General features: G+C 34.8%; 1 protein-coding gene across 27 annotated transcripts in view; it reads left to right on the forward strand.

The window, feature by feature from the left end:
- The window catches only part of trpm3 (transient receptor potential cation channel, subfamily M, member 3), a 226,463-nt gene that overhangs the window by 196,817 nt on the left and 10,783 nt on the right, over positions 1-18,863 (forward strand). For 16 of the 27 annotated variants that reach the window (XM_073952174.1, XM_068221439.2, XM_021476467.3 and 13 more), the window contains 7 exons: positions 915-1,207; positions 1,526-1,754; positions 5,497-5,700; positions 11,734-11,874; positions 15,197-15,325; positions 17,649-17,900; positions 18,015-18,189. In XM_073952174.1, coding sequence (XP_073808275.1) covers positions 915-1,207; positions 1,526-1,754; positions 5,497-5,700; positions 11,734-11,874; positions 15,197-15,325; positions 17,649-17,900; positions 18,015-18,189 — 1,423 coding nt within the window. The remainder of the gene's footprint in view (positions 1-914; positions 1,208-1,525; positions 1,755-5,496; positions 5,701-11,733; positions 11,875-15,196; positions 15,326-17,648; positions 17,901-18,014; positions 18,190-18,863) is intronic. The other 11 variants (XM_073952175.1, XM_021476469.3, XM_005171929.6 and 8 more) reach the window with 1 other exon arrangement.

Genomic DNA, 18,863 nt, shown 5'->3' on the forward strand with positions numbered 1-18,863 from the left:
CTTGTGTAACGTCATCATCAACTGGCAAAGTTCAGATCAAAAACTCAAGAAAGCAAGAATGAAGGTCACGTGAAATTTCCTGGATGTGTTTTTGATATCAAGGACGCATCGATGTAGACTTGAGCCAAAAACTCGCTTGAGAAGTCCCAGAAATCATTGAGGCTAAATAAAGGTGGACAGCACTGCATTTTATGTAGAGATATTGAGATATGACATGTTTGTCTCAGGAGTTTCCCTAAATGAAACGGTTAAAGACATTAAACATTACTATGATAATCTTCATAAAGGCATATACACAATAAGAGTATTTATTTGCTGAAATTCATATTAAATTTATATTTATTTGTATTTTGCAATGTAGATTTTTAAGGTATTTAAAACAATAAATTGTTGGATAAATGCAGTAATGTTTAAATAACTTCCGGTAAAAAATGCGTGAAGGTCATGTCACCATCAGGAAAAACACAGCATCTCATTTCTTACAGGACTCATTCTCTGTTCTTACGGTCTCCCAAGTTAGTTTTTCCGAGGTAACTTGGCAAGTCCGTTCTCTGCGTTCTTGGAATTGAGAAACAGCCAGAGAGATGGAGAGGGAAAATAAAAAATGAAAAAACACATTGTGTCCACCATAGATACATCTCAGGATGTAACAATACAAATAAAAAAAAACTAAAGATTTTTTATAATTAAAATAAAAATAATAAAACAACGTCTGTATTACATAGGCATTGTTATTAAGTAATAAATGTGTATTATTATTAAAAGTGACCAAGACCGAATTTTACTAAAATATTTATTCAAAATGTAGTGATTACATGAGTTTATTAATATTAATAATTAAAAAAATAATAATGTATTTATATTTATTTTTCTCATTATAGTAATATATACCTTTTTGATTAATTCCATGATAGGATGACATGCCCATTAGACGAGGGCGTCAGAAGACTACGCGGAAGCGAGAGGAGGAAGTAGACATTGACCTGGATGACCCAGAAATCAATCATTTCCCTTTCCCATTCCATGAGCTGATGGTTTGGGCTGTGCTGATGAAACGGCAGAAGATGGCTCTGTTCTTCTGGCAGCATGGAGAGGAGGCCATGGCTAAAGCGCTGGTGGCCTGCAAGCTCTGTAAGGCAATGGCTCACGAAGCTTCTGAGAACGACATGGTCGATGACATTTCACAGGAGCTCAATCAAAACTCAAGGTAAGAATGTAAAGCTGTGTTATGACCTGCATGCTTTTCACCTGGATTCCCTGTTTTCATTGCTGTTGGGGGAACACCATCTGTTATGTGCTAATCTGGCATCCCATCAAAGGCATCTTTAAAATTCATTAAAAGTCTTTAAAATTAGGTATCTTCAAAATTCTAAAGTCTACTTTTCTTTTAATAATGGTGTTTGAGATTAGTTTATCTTGCTTCCACAACTGAAACAATCTGTTTTTTGTGTGCATGTGCGCATACTGTTTGAATATGAATGTGTTTTTGGCACAGAAATATAGCATCTTTTTTCTTATCCATCAGGGAGTTTGGTCAGCTGGCTGTTGAGCTGCTCGATCAGTCCTATAAGCAGGATGAACAGATGGCTATGAAGCTGTTGACCTACGAGCTGAAGAACTGGAGTAATGCCACCTGTCTGCAGCTGGCAGTGGCTGCCAAGCACCGAGACTTCATCGCCCACACCTGTAGCCAGATGCTGCTCACAGACATGTGGATGGGACGTCTGCGCATGCGCAAGAACTCTGGCCTGAAGGTCAGATCTCAGAGAAAGATCATTCAGACTGTGTTGTCTAATGTAGTCAACATTTGAAATGGATCAAAAGCTTTCATCAAAGTGGCCCTAATATTATTAAACAACACCCATTCTTGTCTTAAGACAATTATGATAAACCTTTTTGATTAATTTGAATGTTGAGTACTTTACATTGTGTGGGTCTGCTTTTGGGCAGGAATCACCAAACCTGTTCCTGGAGGTCCGGTGTCCTGCAGATTTTAGCTCCAACCCTAATCAAACACACCTGCATGTAGATTTCTAGTGAACTTGAAGACACTGATTAGTTTGTTCAGGTGTGTTTGACTAGTGTTGGAACAAAACTCTGCAGGGACACCGGCCCTCGAGGATCAAGTTTGCCCATCCCTGTACTAGTTATACTTGAAACACCCTGGCAGATGTGTTGAGGCAAGTTGGAGCTAAACCCTGCAGGGCACCAGGGCACCGGACCTCCAGGAACGAGATTGGTGACCCCTGCTCTAGGGTATACACTAAAAAAATTGATTAATTGAAAATTTCTATATTTTGTGTTTTCTGTTTATTTACGATTGTGAATTTCATTGTGAGATGTTGATCTCTGACCTGTTGACTTTTGATGTTGAAAACTTCACTCTACAGTTCAACATGTAACTTTTATAGACATTTTAGTAGTTTGACATAATATAATGTATACAAAATTATTTATAGAGAGAAATTAGTCTGTAATATAAAGTAAACACTTAATTACCGTAATGTACAGCCCCAATTTAGAAAATATATCACTTTAAACTATTAAAAATGTTAATGAAAGTCACCTTTTCAAACTTTTTAATGGTAAAAAGTTGTTGGAAGAAAGATCAAGGTCCCGTAATGCAATTTAAAAGAATAAATTAACTGGGGGAAACTAAAATTTAAACATGAATCACAAAATACAGATGACTGCTAATTAACAGATTTTTTTTGAGTGTACGGTCGAATATCATTTGTTACGTTTTTTTTTTATGATACCTTTGCTAAATCGCACCTTTTAAAACACGACTGGTGCCTGAACTGATACTTTCAAAAAGACTTCAAAGATTATGATGATGATTGACATAAAAAAAAAACAATTATCGAACAAAATTATTTTATATTATTAAATATGATATTTTTACATATTACTTTAGTTTAATTCAGGAGTTTCCAATCTCAGCCCCTGCAGAGTTTAGCTCCAACTTGCCTCAAGTTTAGTTTCAAGTTTACCTAATACATGGGTGTCCAAACTCGGTCCTGGAGGGCCGGTGTCCTGTATAGTTTAGCTCCAATTCCTTCAACACACCTGTCTGGAAGTTTCTAGTATACCTGGAAAGAGCTTGATAACTGGTTCAGTTTAATTGGGATTGGAACTAAAATATGCAGGACATCGGCTCTCCAGGACTGAGTTTTGACACCCCTGACCTATTGGACCCTTTTCACCAGCCTGCATGACGCGTTTAATGGTCATCAGCATCTTAAATCCTTTAAAGTTTTTAATATCTTAATTTAAAAAATAAAAAAACTATGAACATTTATATGTAGTTATGTATGTAGTATATCATCTTCATTTCAAATGACAAAAAACAAATTACCGCTTGTGCGAGGTGTTTCTAATGCAGCATCTATGGGGCAGGACAGCAAATTTGACATTATTCTCCCCCCTGGCTGCCGTCATCAGTCTCACACTATTTTTTTTTCCTTTTTTGAAAGTCTTTATAGCATCATTGTGGAGTTTTTCTTTTATTAATTGACAAATAAGATTGTAAAAAAGTGTTTTTGTCGTATTCTCCTATTCACTGTGCTCTAAGTTTTCCCAACTATGACGCCTTCTGCAACTGAGAAACCCGGAAATGTGAAAAGGGTCTGTAAGACCATGATTGCTTGATCAGGTGTGTTTGATTAGGGTTGGAGCTAAACTCTGCAGGACACAGGCCATCCAGGAACAAGTTTGGTGACCACTGGTTTAACTTAACAATATTGTTAAAAGTTAAGAGTATATGTGAAATAAAACTATGAGTAAATACAAATGACAACAAATTTAACTAAAAACCTAACCAAACTATAATCATTTGACATAAAATAACAGATACAAAATGTACATTCTTGTTAGGTCCATCCTAAAGTACATTGTGGTTGCATGGGTACCAGTGTCATGATGGCACCTGGTTTTGGAATCCAACTCTATCTGTGGGTACTCTTGTTAAAGATATATAATCAGCTTTTGATAATGGTACTTGGTTGATTTACCTGCCAAAGGGAGTCTTTTCATCAGTGAATCAGTCGTTTTTGTTGCGTTTACCAATGTCCTCCTCAACATGAGGCCAGCAATTGCTGTTTTCAGTATGCTCTTTTTTTTTTCTTAATCTCTTGCCTAATTATCATTCTTGCTCGGAAGTCACCAAAATAGAGTGTTTGTTTTCAGGAGATGTACACATTAAATTGGCTGGCTAAAGAAGTAAAATATTTCACAAAATTATGATGGGGTATAATGCTTTTCAGGAATATTTCTGGAAAATCATGGAGTTTTAAAATGTACATTTCAAACATTACATTTGTTGTTTCCTAGTCAAATATCAGGGATTTATTTTGAATATCAGGGATTTTTTATTTTTTGTCATTTTGAATTTTATTTTCATGAATTTAAATACATTCTTTCGTGCTACTTTTTTATCCTTTCATCGACTGGCAATCACTTTCTGTAAGTCAAACACGGTCACCAGACTGTACCTGTTAATTATGCGTAACATGTCAGGGTAGTATACATTTTTGGAGCTATGACTTTGAAGCCAACCACTTTAAAGAGTGTGTTAAAAAGTAGACAACAGACAACTAAAATATCAACTTAAAGATGTAAATGTAAATCTACTATCGAGCTTTTAAATTTGGGAAAGTTCGCAGACGTACATGCAAACAGTAAGTATCTCAGTTTTAAATTCAGATGTAAATTATCCATTGCTGTTTTCATGAAAGCAGGATCCAAATCTGGACACATTTGTAGGACTTTATAAACACAGCAGGTGACATTAACTAGGATGTGAATGGACTAGCATATTTAATGTGCTGTTTTACACCGCAGTGTCCAGGCCCTTGCTAGTTAAATGTTTTAGTTTACAAAGACCAGTTGGTATACATTAATAACGGCCTAATGTTAATTGAAGTTTGAACAAACTACTGTTTTTTATTTCCTTTTCAGAAATCAAAAAGAAACCTGATCATATGTTGTATGTCTTTTGGTGGCGCAGTAAGCATGTGTATCAAACTAATGCAGGGGCGTTTTAACTACTACTGTACATGTGCAGGACTTTTTTAGTTTGTTATTTTTTAATTAATGAACAGATTAAACCTAAATACAGATTATATAGGTCACCTCCTACTATTTAATTATTTTCTTTAAGAAAAAAGCCTCATCTTTCAAATTCATCGAGATATAGAATCGAGCTGACCCCACACATTCGAATATTACAGACAGCCTCAACAGAGACACATTCTCAAACAGATACTGTTTAAATAAGCAGTGCTTCTGATTATCACTTTCTACATGTATTATTTGTGCCATCAGTTGATCCTCAGTGATGAGATGTTTCATATCTCACATGTGCTATTGTAGAAGAGAGAAAGACCATATTTTATCATCACTGCAAGCTGAAGAACTGGTCTGACTACTAAATAATGAAAACCAGCCATGGACTTTTCCCTCAAACTCTGTTTGTTCTTTTGTTTTGTCCACCAGGTTATCTTGGGCCTGCTTCTCCCCCCTTCCATATTGAGTCTGGAGTTTAAAAATAAAGACGAGATGTCATACATGCCTCAGGATCAGGACACATATCTGCAGGAGAAGGATGTGGATGAGCCCGAGAAACAAGCTAAGGAGAAAGAGGAGGAGGACATGGAGTTCACAGTAAGATCTTACTGTGAGACGCAGTACAACTCCGTGGTGAGAGCACCCACCTTAGCCTCGTTTCTTAGCTTACAGTTTAACACACTCGCACACACACTTAGGCACATCTGCTCTGCTCTTGTCAAAGTCCTGCCCCCAATTTGGCCTCTCAAATATGCTTCAGATTTGTTTTTTTCGGGTGTTGTTCCTCGAGCCCGTTGCTCCTCTTCTCAGAGATCTATAGCAACCCTGCCGTTTTTTTGCTGACCTTCCCACCTCACACCCCTTTCCCACTTCGCCCTTTCTCTTCGTTCCTCGTTGTCAAAGCGAAGACGCGTGGTTGTGGAGTTGTATCGTGTCTCCGTCTGCCTCTGTCCTTGTCTCTTTCTGTTTCCTTTAGCAAAGGTCTCGTCTGAAGTACGGTACTGTGACTGAATGCTGCCTGTGTCTTTATCATTCACACCATTGTGCATGTCAAAGGCCTGTTTCACTATTACATGAAGTTTGCAGCCTTGATCAGCCATCTCCATGAGGACAGCCTTCACTTTTAAGTTGAACCAGAAGTGCCTTCTTAACTTCACACGAAAGTGCACGAATATTCTCATTCAGTCTTCCATTGTGAACTGTCAAGTGTTGCTCTATAGCAGTGGCTCTTAGACTCTCAGGTGGAGGATCACTTAAGCCACCCAGTATTATGGGTGAACTACTACATCAAAATGATTGGACGATTATCCTTAATTTGGTCTTGATATTTTGAAATGTTTTACAGATCCATAATTAATAATGTAAGTACCAATAGTGTTGTGTTTGGCTGATCAACCCAAATGAGGTCTGTTTGCTAATGAATACATTCGACTAAACAATTAAGCTGCCATAGAAAAGTGTTTTCATTGTAGATTTTGTTTATCATTGAAGCATTTAGGTTCAAACAAAAACTAACATTGTTACTGGGGGTGACAGGGATTTATTGGCGATCAGTTAATTGATGATTATCTTTAAGGTCAATACTCTTAATCGATGCTCGAGTTGACATTAACGTAAGCCTTTAAAATGTCATTCACATGTAAATGATGGCCTTTTCATACTTCCAGGTTTTACTTAATGTGTGCAAAATCGTGTGCACGTTTCAGAAGAAAATAACACTTACATAAACAAAAACTACTTGCTCAAGTGGACACTTGTTTACCAGTTTTCAGTGCGTAGATGTTAGATGGTGCTATCGACACTTTGTATTCACCTTGTATGCCCTATTCTGTGTTTGTTTTAGAACTTCTGATTAATTTGCCTATAGGAATATGACTAGGCATAGTGAGCGGCAATACACAGTCAAACTACTTGCTTTGCAAACAAGTGTGTTAAAGGTGCACTATTGTCAGTTTGACACCCAAGGGTTAAATTGCATTCCTAGATCAAAACATTGATCCAGATTGAGGACCAAGTAGCGAGTCTGACGATAGAACCTAAAGGCTGATTTAAATCGTGTTGTAAATAAAAGCAAAGACACAAGATAGAAGTTATATTTTTCATATTAAAAGGAGTTTTTCCTCGAATTGATATATTATTAACGGCTTCCATTTCTTGCTGCTTAACAGGAGAAACTGACAATGATCACCTCAGGTACACATCATGTGCTTTATTCAGTGTTAAATGGTAAAATGTGAGTTTGAATGCCAGTTTACATGACAATTATTGCCTTACTACTGAACGCAGCATTAGATAGTTTACCTCAAATCTTGAAAATAAAATAAAAACACATGAGTGATTCAGCATGTGCATATCATAATGTTAAAGGTTTACTATGTATTAATTAGATTACAAACCTTACCATTTTGTTGGAGTGCAGTGAGTGCTCAATTCTGTGCTTTTGAGTGGCTGCATTTTCTGTTGTGTTTCATCTGGTGCAAACAGCCAAATTCCTTATCACTGCAAATCTTGTCATGTAGAGTGTTGTTAGGACACGGGGTTACAATGTAACCTGCTCACCTAATGTTTACGCTCCTAATATTTATATTATTTGCTAATTAATAACCACCTCATGTGTAACTCTGAATCCGCATCTCATTTCGGGGTCTACTACTGTCCGAGGTTGCATTTTGGTCACGGACGCTTTGAGAGCCTTCATGACTAAATAAAAAATATGCTGTTTTCCACCAAGGCAACCCAGAGTGCTGAAATATAATTGGCTAAACTGGCACTGGGCGGGTTAAAAAAACCTAAACAAAGACTGACAGTTGTGGCACGTAACTGGCATTTGCAAAGTAGAATATCTGACTTTAGGATTGTTTGTCAGATAAACAAGAATGTTCACTTAGCATGTTTCTAAAATTTCTGCAAACATATTATGGTTTTTTATGCTTTAGAAAAGTCAAAAACTTATATACAGCACCTTTAAGACTATACATAAAAATACTATAATGAGAAAATACCAGTTTGCAACATCGCTCAGCTTAACAAGCTCTTTAAAATCTAGGGAGATGGAGGTCTTGGGCCAGTAAATTTCAAATGGCTGCGATTGTAGTTAAATAAATTAATAAGGTCAGTGTTAGTCATTATATTTTTGTATTAAATTGTTCACAATCATACTACAGTTTTATTCACTGTAAAACCATCTCCTGTTGAGAAAGAGGCTTGTTTTTTAGTATTATTTGCACATGCTGTCTTTCTGGCGCTATTGAAACAGACAATTGTAAATCTTATGTTATTGAGGTTAATGTTTAATTAATGAATTGATTGTAAATTTAAATGATGACCGATCATAGAAATTTATGGAAATTTATATTTTAATTGGGAAGTGTTGCTTTTGTTTGAATACAAATATTTAGGTGTTTATAATAAATATATGTGATACTTATGTACTTCATATATAATTCAAATACTGGATGCAAATGTTGATATTAATATTTTATGAGTTAGTCCTTCACCTACTGTAATACGGTGATAGAGATACAAAATGACACCAGCTGCATTTAAATGAAACAAGACAGAGTGAGTCTGTGACACCCAGAAGTCATAATTAAATAACTGCAGCAAGAAGGTCGCTGGTTCGAGCCTTGGCTTAGTTGGCGTTTCTGTGTGGAGTTTGCATGTTCTCCCTGTGTTCGCGTGGGTTTCCCTCGGGTGCTCTGGTTTCCCCCACAGTCCAAAGACGTGTGGTTCAGGTGAATTGGGTAGGCTAAATAGTCCGTCTTGTATGAGTGTGTGTGTGGATGTTTCCCAGAGTTGGGTTGCGGCTGGAAGGGCATCCGCTGCGTAAAAACATGCTGGATAAGTTGGCGGTTCATTCCGCTGTGGCGACCCCGGATTAATAAAGTGACTAAGCTGACAAGGAAATGAATGAATAGATGTGCCTTTATCCGTTGTTATCACTTTAATATTACATCTAGAATTGCAGAGACTGGCCAATCAGGATCAAGTATTCCAGAGTGTTATGAAATGATTTAAAATACATTTGAGCTGTAATTGCAAAGGTCTATTTTCAGCTGCAATTACGCCATCTAAACCCAGTTCTCCATTGTACCAGAAATTAATTAATTCTTAAAAGATTCTTCTAAAAGATTCTTGTGTGCTAATTTAGAATCTTTTCTTATTATTAGCACAGTTTAAAATGATTGTTCTACTTAATCAAGTGTTTGTGTGCCTGAACCTTCAGTTGCTGAAGCATTGAAGTGTACGCTTGCATTTTTTTGCAAGTCACTGTAGACTTTGAAGTCAAATTCTAGTTATAAAAATAACCCCACACAAAAACATTTTTCTAGAAACACACCAGTCTGTTCTTTTGAGAGATGAAGATTTTTTTTTATACACTACTGTCTAAACAACACAGAGATAGAGGTGGATGGCTCAGATGAACAAAAACAAGATGTGAGACAGTAGTGGTGCAGTTTTATAAATAACTCATAAACTGACAACTACAGTGCATAAACTGTCAGTGCTGCATTTGAAGAAGAGAGAGTTTGAACAAAGCAATATTAAGTAGGAATAGTAATTTTGCTATTTCAAATATTAGTAATGTGTGATGGATGATCATAAGTGTCTAAAGAAGTGACTTACAAAAACATAATTATGAGTAAAATAAGTATTGAAGACGTCACCATTTTTCTGAAAACAGATGGAAAAGATCAGATAGCAGCTTAAATCCTTAGAACTCTATCCCTTGTCAGTGTAAGTTCATATTAGCTGGTTCTAGTTAAAGATGAAACCAGGGTGGACATTTCAGCAAGATGCGATCCCAAACACAAGGAAACTAGTCATAACTGCTTTCAGAAAAAGAAAATAAAGCTGCTTGACTGGCCCAGCCAATCACCTGACCTGAATCTAATAGAAAACAGGAACTTATGATCCGAGTTCAGAAGAGACCCACAGAACTATCAATATTTAATATCTTATATTAAAGATGCTGTTGAAGCCTGTGAAAAAATCACACTACAGCAATGCATGTACCGGTAACTCCATTCTCCATACAAGAGACGTCTTGATGTCATTATATAAAAAAGTTGTAAATACACTTCAGTAGTTCAGTACCTTCTCCTTTTGTCATTCTATTGTTATTATGCATAGCAATTTTACTGAAATTGTGTTTGGATTGTTTTGTTTTTACCAAAATCTAGGTCAATTACATGTCAACAGCTCCTCTAGATCTATTTTTAGAAGGAAATATTATGACGTGTTCAATACTTATTTTAACTGTCTTGTGGTGATAAACATAAACAAAAGTGGAGATTACAGAGTTAAATTGCAACGCATTAATATTTAATAAAAATAATAAAAATAATAAACTATGGCTCTTGGTAGTAAATGCTGCTACATCTGAATTTTGTATATTTAATATCAGGTTTTTACTCTAAATTCAATAACTTCAGTTAAAATAATTTCTTCTATGAGACAATTTCATCCACATGTTTTTATTATTCATATTAAATGAATTAAAGTAGGTAAATCTTTTTGTTTATTTAGCAACCCCTGTAAGCATTTTGCACTGTATTGGATTTTCTGTTCGAGAGCACTCTCTGGCCTTCTGATTTAAGTAGATTTACTACTAATCACAGAACAGTGCTTCCCTAACAATATGTGCATGACGATCACAGCGTTTGGGCATTTTATATTTATAAGAAGATACATTTTGCCAAAAAATAATCTAAATTTGGGTTGAATTTCTTAATCAGTCAGTTAAGTCAGCATTAGTGCTTTTTGTCATTGACATTATTGACATTATTTGACTTATTTACCAACCTAGTAATCAATCACTATTTATCCTCCACAGATTGAGAGCCACTGCTTTTAAAGAACCAGGTCGACCCATGACACTAAAAAAGAAATGTAGTTCAAAAGTTAGATTAAAAAAAAAACTGAAAAGGACTACATTTCCCAGAACGAGACTGGGTTGACCTGATCTTTTACAACACGGTTTTTAAAAACTGGAGATTTGCCCCTCACTTCACAGTGAATATATTGTATATTTATGAGGTTACAGCACAAGATGACAATTGTATTGCAATTTATTTTAACGCTCTTCAGGAAAGTACACTGCAGTTTTGTTTTGTTTTTTTCCTGATACAGCTTTGAAATACCTGTGCCAGAATTAGATCTTCCTGCGCATAACGAAAGCTATGAAATAAACAACAGTTTTTCATTGCATTTAGCTTGACAGTGTGTAGTTTCTAAGCTTGCACTGCAGCAAAACTCTACCAAACAGCTTCAACAGCAGAAAACTTGTTGCAATACAATTCTGCCATGATGTCCAAGAGTGTGCCATGTTTTTTTTCTTCCATTTATGGGATAAGCTCCCCACTCTTGGATTAAGGATGTGTCCAAATAACCCATGGCACTGGGCATTTTCATTCTCCTTTTCTTTCTTCCTCTCTGTCATGCACACACACACTTTCTCTTTCTCTCCTTCTTTTCACGCACATTCATTCCCAGCGGAATCATCAATGCCCAGCTCATAGTGAATATCTCACCTTCCTCGACACTCAGTATTGCTTGCAAAAACAGCTGCATGCAATTCTGGGTGAGAATTAACACTATGTAAATGATGTGTAAAAGCAGTGCTTTCTGTCTCTCTGCTCTTTCTATCCTCTGTATTTTTCTCAGGCTATGTTGGGAAACGTCAGTTCAGAAGCATCGCGCAAGAAACAGGTGGAGGAGGTTCAGAACCGGCATCGGCTCATTCCATTGGGTCGCAAAATATATGAGTTTTACAACGCCCCTATCGTCAAGTTCTGGTTTCACACGGTAAAATTCCTTATTTACTATAGTAGAAATATGACATATTGTACTGTGCAATGTTTAGCATATTAAATAAGGCTGCACAGTATATCGTTTTAGCATCTATATTGCAATGTGCACATCCACAATAGTCACATCGCAAAGATATGCAATGTTAAGTCTGGATTATAGTTGAACAGAAGCCACAGAATTGTATTTCACTACTGTATTTATATGATATATATCCGATTAATGCAAAAAAAAAAAACTTACTTAGAATTGCTCTCTTGAAAGCAAGATTATTTAACTTACTCCACTGGCAGATCATTTAGCTTGGTTTAAGGAAAAACTCTTAGTTTTGACTTATTTCTTCTCAAGTTGAAAACAAAACAATATTTTTACTTAAGAATGTTTGATAATTTGGTAGAAAATGAGACAAAGCAAAGTAAGAAAAGCATTTACTGCATTGTGATTATTCAATTTCTGTAGCAGAATACTGTTTGCCTCCAATAAAACCTTCAAATAGTGATATCTTGTGAAACTGTATTCATATCGCAATATTTATTACAAAAAAAAATTTATATCAGATTTTTCCAATATTGTCCAACCCTAATATCAAATATATGTCCTAAAATACCTTAATAATACAAAAATATAAAATCACTAATGAATATAAATTATAGAAATCATCATCAAATATGATAGTTTTTACTGTATTTTGATCTGTTTATTCTACTTAAGAAACATATTTTAAAAACATTAGGTCATTGGGAAAACTATGCGTTTGATTGGGTATGGTTATTTTACCAAAATTAATCTAAACAATCATTTACTGTGTCATTGTGTTGAGTTTATATACTAATCAGAAGGTTCATGACCACCATCGGCTCATTTAAGTGGGTCGCAAAATAGTTTTACAACACCCCTATCGTCAAGTTCTGGTTTCACATGGTAATATCCATTATTATGTACAAGTATGTGATGTACTGTGCAATGTTTAACATATCGAACATATATGATTGTCAACATATCTTTATATATTTAAGTTCAACTTTTGTGGTTTTGTGGTTAGTTCTAGATGACACTGAGAGATTGTGTTTTTACAGAGAGAGTGTAAATACATTTTTGCAGCGTAAATACCTTGATGGGCATAATAGATGACTTTTAAAAACATCAAGAAAATCATGGGCTTGATTGATAATGTTTTTACTATTATTGTTATGTTTTTACTATTACTGTAATTACTCATTTATGGTTACCAAAAATGTATCTAAAAAAATGCAATTGTTTATTTTTTTCCCCAATTTCAGTTTTATGGAGAGAAGATTTTTTTCACACATTTCTAAACATAATAGTTTACATAACTCATTTTTAATAACTGATTTATTTTATCTTTGCCATGATGACAGTAAATAATATTAGACTAGATATTTTTCAAGACACTTCTATACAGCTTAAAGTGACGTTTAAAGGCTTAAATAGGTTTATTAGGTTAAATAGGCATTTAAGGATAATTAGGCAAGTTGTTGTATAACGATGGTTTGTTCTGTGGACTATTGAAAAAACAATATAGCTTAAGGGGGCGAATAATTTTTACCTTAAAATGTTTTTTAAAAAATTCAAAACTGCTTTTATTCTAGCCAAAATAAAACAAATAAGTGTTTCTCCTGAAGAAAAATATTATTAGACATACTGACAATAGACTAGTGAAAATTTCATTGCTCTGTTAAACATCATTTGGGAAATATTTAAAAAAAAAAAAGAAAAATTAATTTTAAAGGGGGTTTAATAATTCTGACTTCAACTGTTTATCATTCATCATCGGTGTGTCTACTAATCAGAAGGTTCAGGACCGTAATCTGCTCATTCTAGCGGGTCATAAAATGTATGAGTTTTACAACAACCCTTTTATCAAGTTCTGGTTTTGTATGGTGAACTCTATTATTTATTACACAAAGACGAACTGTACTGTGCAATGTGTTTAGCATATCAAATCTTTATAAACATCAAAACACCTTGTCAATGAAGTCTTCAGAGAAATGTCCTCTGAAATCTTTCACTTTCAAATAAATTGAAGAAATTCATATCAATAGATTTCATACCAGGTCCAGGGGGAGAAATGTTCAAATGCTGGCAAGTTAGACATCAAAACAGGCAAGATTTTTTTTTGCATTTAACCTCATCTATGTTTTAAATATAGGTCTTGAATCTAACAAATCTCTAGGCTCCTAAAGATGGAAAATTCTGCTCTTTTTTCTGTCTTCATTATTTACTCACTCTTTTTCCTTGTGATGCTTGTACGCTCTCCCCTTCCCATCACAATGTCACGTTGTAGTGTTTACACAGAGCAGTGTGTGTGTTCACCTACACTGAGAGTGTCAATCTTTCCTCCGTTCTCACAGAAATACCAAATCTGTTGCAAAATGAGAAGAGCTTTACACAGAGATGACAGTGGTGTGTTTTAAGTTCATGCAACAGAAAAAAAATCATTCCTCTGCTACATTTTTGTAGCTACTTTTTTTTCTCTGTTCAGTAAATGAAAGTTTATTACAAGCTTACTTTTTTCCATCTTCTGTAAAACCTAATGAGAACCCTTGAAACTTTTATTCTGACAGGTCTCAGAGCTTAATAAAAAAGAAATAATATTTAATCAAATCATAAATTAAATAAATTAAATTAAATTAAAACTAACCACTGAAACTAAACTAAAATACAAGCTAATGACTATAAACTAACTAAAATAGAATAAAATGACCACAGATACATTTTATTTTAAATACATAGCAAATTATGAAACCTGCAACCAGATTTTTTTTTCCAATGCTCACCAAGGCTGCATTTAATTGATCAAGATTACTGTTAATTCAGTATTATTGTGAAACTTTGTTGCAATTTAAAATGTTTTAATAAGTTTAAAAGAATAGAAAAGAAAAGAATCAGAATTTACTCCTGGGGTGACAAAGCTGTTTTTTCTGCAGTCATTACAACAGTTTTCAAAGCCAAACGATCCTTTAGAAATCAGTCTAATGTGCTGATTTTGTTCTCGAGTTACAGATGAGTGTTGATAACGTTTTCAGTGTTGAATCTTTCAGAATGTTTTACCTGTCACACAATTTAATGTGTTCTTGCTGAACAAAACGGCTTCATTTATTTATGAGAATGTTTAAAAGTATATTGAAAATAGAATAGAAAAATGCTTAGGTTAAAGTCTAGATTATAAAAGCAGTGCTGTATATAAACCTAACAAAGAAGTCAGAATGTTTTGAATGGTTAACTGTTTGAGCTAAAACAGACTGATGGGTGTTTTTATTTTTTAACTCTAATCCTGATACTGTGTGTTTCCCCCCAGCTGGCGTATGTAGGATACTTGATGCTCTTCAACTATATTGTGCTGGTGAAGATGGACCTGTGGCCTTCTCCTCAGGAGTGGATTGTTATTGCCTACATATTCACCAATGGCATCGAGAAGATGAGAGAGGTGAGACTTCATTAGCACTCAGTGAGCAAGGAATATTGTTTCCTTTGATCCATGAAATTTTGGAAAAGATGATTTATTATTCATAAGCACTTTCTAATAATTACATTTGCATGTAATTACACAGCTGCAATTCAGTACAAAACTTACTGTAGGGGAGACTGGCAAACGTGAAGTCCTTCAAATAAACAGTCTGCTACTGCCCTCTTGTGGAAATCAGTAAATACGGAGGATTTTGCTCTTTGAAGTATTGTCTGTCCTTGTTTGTTTAAAAAAAAACACACAATTTGTTTGCCAATGCCAACCTGAATATTTGACTTATTCATTTTAAAATATATTACATTTTAAGATAGATTTATTTATATCTATTACTATTATCATTTTATGTGTTTTTAAATTTTTTAACATTTTTTTTTTGCATTCATCCTTGTGTCTTTTACTACTATACATATTTAAAGGCGCTACATAAAAATAAAGTTGTTTATTATTATTATTATTATTATTATTATTATTTATAATTTGCATGGCCAAACATGTCAAATGTGTAGTGTGTAACGCACTCATAAAAATGGCTTTTGCTGCTTTTTTAAACTTCTTATTTAAAATGAGTTGAAACAATACAATTCTAAAGTTTTTCGGGGGAAAATAATAGTTTTATATTCTGTCCATTTGATTTTGTAAAAACAAATAAGCTAAATGAATCCATCTGTGTTGGGACAACATGAAGGAATTATGTTGAACTCTGCATTTTTTACAGTGTATGTGTAGATATGTGAAAAAAAGCAAAATGACAAATGTAAACAAAGCAAGACAGCAATCACACAGGACAAGGAGTGTTAACATTTATTACGGTGCAAACATAGTTTTATGTCTAGCATTTGCTTTGTAAACTACTATTTTAATATTGTGGTTTTTTTTAAATAAAAGATATCATATTCAGACATTCAGAAATACACAAATATGAATATTTTCATATAGTGAGTTTATGTATGTTGTGATCTTCACAAATTAACTGTACATGCAAGTTTTTATTTTAAAGGCACAATATGTACGATTTTGTCCTTTATGTACGAAATCTAAAATCCAAATGCATTAAAGAAAGTTAAAATCCAGAAAAATAAACAGTTTTAACAAGTCACAAGGACTGTGTCCTATTGTGTGACCATGCCAATGATGTCAAACACCCTCAATTTCCGGTTTGGTTTAAAATAAATCAGGTTAACCCCCAAGACAATTTAATATGTTGTGTTTTATTAAAGCAGCGTTAAAACTGAACCTTAAAATGTATTTAGTATGTATTAAAACAGCACATGACCACGACCAGAAGAACCAGAGGAAGCAGCAAACTGTGGCATAATAAAAGCTCAGCTGCTATCAAAGCGTTTCAGCTTATGCTTCAGCATCTTGTTTCACTTTGATGACTTTCAGCCTTACTCTTCTTCATACTACCATGTAGTGTTGTCACGACACTGGAGTTTAATACCAGTCTGTACTGAAATTTTAAAAAGTGTCCATTTCCCGCACATTTGAGTGCTGTTGAGTGCTTAACGGAAATGAATATGATTCACTGATATTGATTCACTGAACTAATCTTTGTTTACTGTGTTTAACTACAAATACAGGGAGCATGGAGTGTTTTAAAGCCGCGAAGATCAGCTGGTCTGTTTATGAGCTGACATACAACTCTGATGAATTGAATGATCTTCACTCATTTCTGTTGAGCACGTGAAGACAATTGCAAATTAGCGCTGTTTAGGAACGTGCTCAACAGCCCTCAAATTTTTGCAGAAAATGTAAAATTTTGAGTACTTTAGCTCACCCATGAGCATGTTTTCTGCAAAAGTTCCTTTAAAAATTACTTAATTTTTTCTCCTTTATATGTTTTTAAACCTAAAAGCATTTCGTTCTTCTGTTGAAAATGAAATAAGATATTTTACAGAATGCTGAAAGCTATTACTCATCAAATTCCATAGAGGGGAAAATACCATTAAAGCCAGCATTTTTCTAAATATCTTCTTTTGTGTTTAGCTGGTGAGTAAATGTTGACAGAATTTAATGCTTGGGTGAACTATCCTGTTTTCAGAACTTTTTTTTGTTTTGTTTTATCTTGAATAAGCTTACTCTTTTTTTTTTTTTTTTTTTCCCCATTACATATAGATCGAAATGTAAAAATCTTTCATAATGTTTGTTTTAATGATTCAGTTTTGTCAGTCGTTTTGTCATTATTTCTGTATGCCACTATTGTTTATTCATTCTGAAATAAATTGATCTTGCCACAAGAATAGCCATAGATGCTAATACACAAACAAACTCTCTTATGTTTCAGATCCTGATGTCCGAACCTGGGAAGCTGCTTCAGAAGGTGAAAGTGTGGTTACAGGAGTACTGGAACATCACTGACCTCATGGCCATCCTCATCTTCTCCATCGGGATGGTGCTTCGTCTGCAGGACCCGCCGCTGATGAGCTACGGCAGGGTCATTTACTGCGTCAATATCATTTATTGGTACATACGACTCCTCGACATCTTCGGAGTGAACAAATACCTGGGTCCGTATGTCATGATGATCGGCAAGATGGTGAGGGATTGGTTTAATCATGAATGATAAATAGAGCAACTCTCAAATTCAGGTTGAAATGACTCTTGGTTTCTCTCTTTCCCCCCTTTTCCTCTTGATTCGGGGTGAGTGTAGATGATTGACATGATGTATTTTGTGATCATCATGTTGGTGGTGCTGATGAGTTTCGGTGTGGCGCGTCAGGCCATCCTTAATCCCAATGAAGACCCATCCTGGATGCTGGCACGCAATATCTTCTTCATGCCATACTGGATGATCTACGGAGAGGTGTTTGCTGACCAAATCGACCGTAAGGCTGGTTTATTGCATTGGTCACAAGGCGTTTTGGGTATACTAGGTTTCAGACTCAAGCACAGCGCATCAGGTTTTATGTCTTATCATTACTGGTCAGATTGTATGCGCAAATGTGCTGAGCTGTTGTCTGATTGTATCAACTGTCCCAGAAGTATAAAGTATATGTGGATCAGATTTTGTGAGTGCTTGTGTGTGTGCTCTTACATGCTCTGTAAATGGCTGCACTTATATTGTCATTACAGGAGGATATGGATCATTTCTGCCGTTTTAAAATAGTTTCATAGTGAATCTGCAGACGAAGAAGCATCAGCAGCAGTGTGAAAAAGCATCAAAATATTTTGGGGATGGCCCATATCAAAGCTTAGTGATGCAAGAAATTGTATCTGCTTGTATTATTCATACAGTACCAGAGCTGAGGATGGAAAACCTGTTTTCATGATTTATGAATTTGTTTTGTTTTTTATTATTCTCTGGTGCAAATTAGAAGTGCATGTTAACATTTTTTTGCCGTTTTGATAGTTTATTATTTTAATGTTGAAGCCCATTATGAATATTTCATCTCGGAGCTAACCTCAAAGCATTTCTTTCTTCTGTTGAACACAAAATAAAATATTTTAAAGAATACTGGTAGCTGTTGCCCATCAAATTCAATAGCAGGAATAAATTACT

This window comes from Danio rerio, chromosome 5, assembly GCF_049306965.1.
Source record: "Danio rerio strain Tuebingen ecotype United States chromosome 5, GRCz12tu, whole genome shotgun sequence".
NCBI classification, from domain to species: domain Eukaryota; kingdom Metazoa; phylum Chordata; class Actinopteri; order Cypriniformes; family Danionidae; genus Danio; species Danio rerio.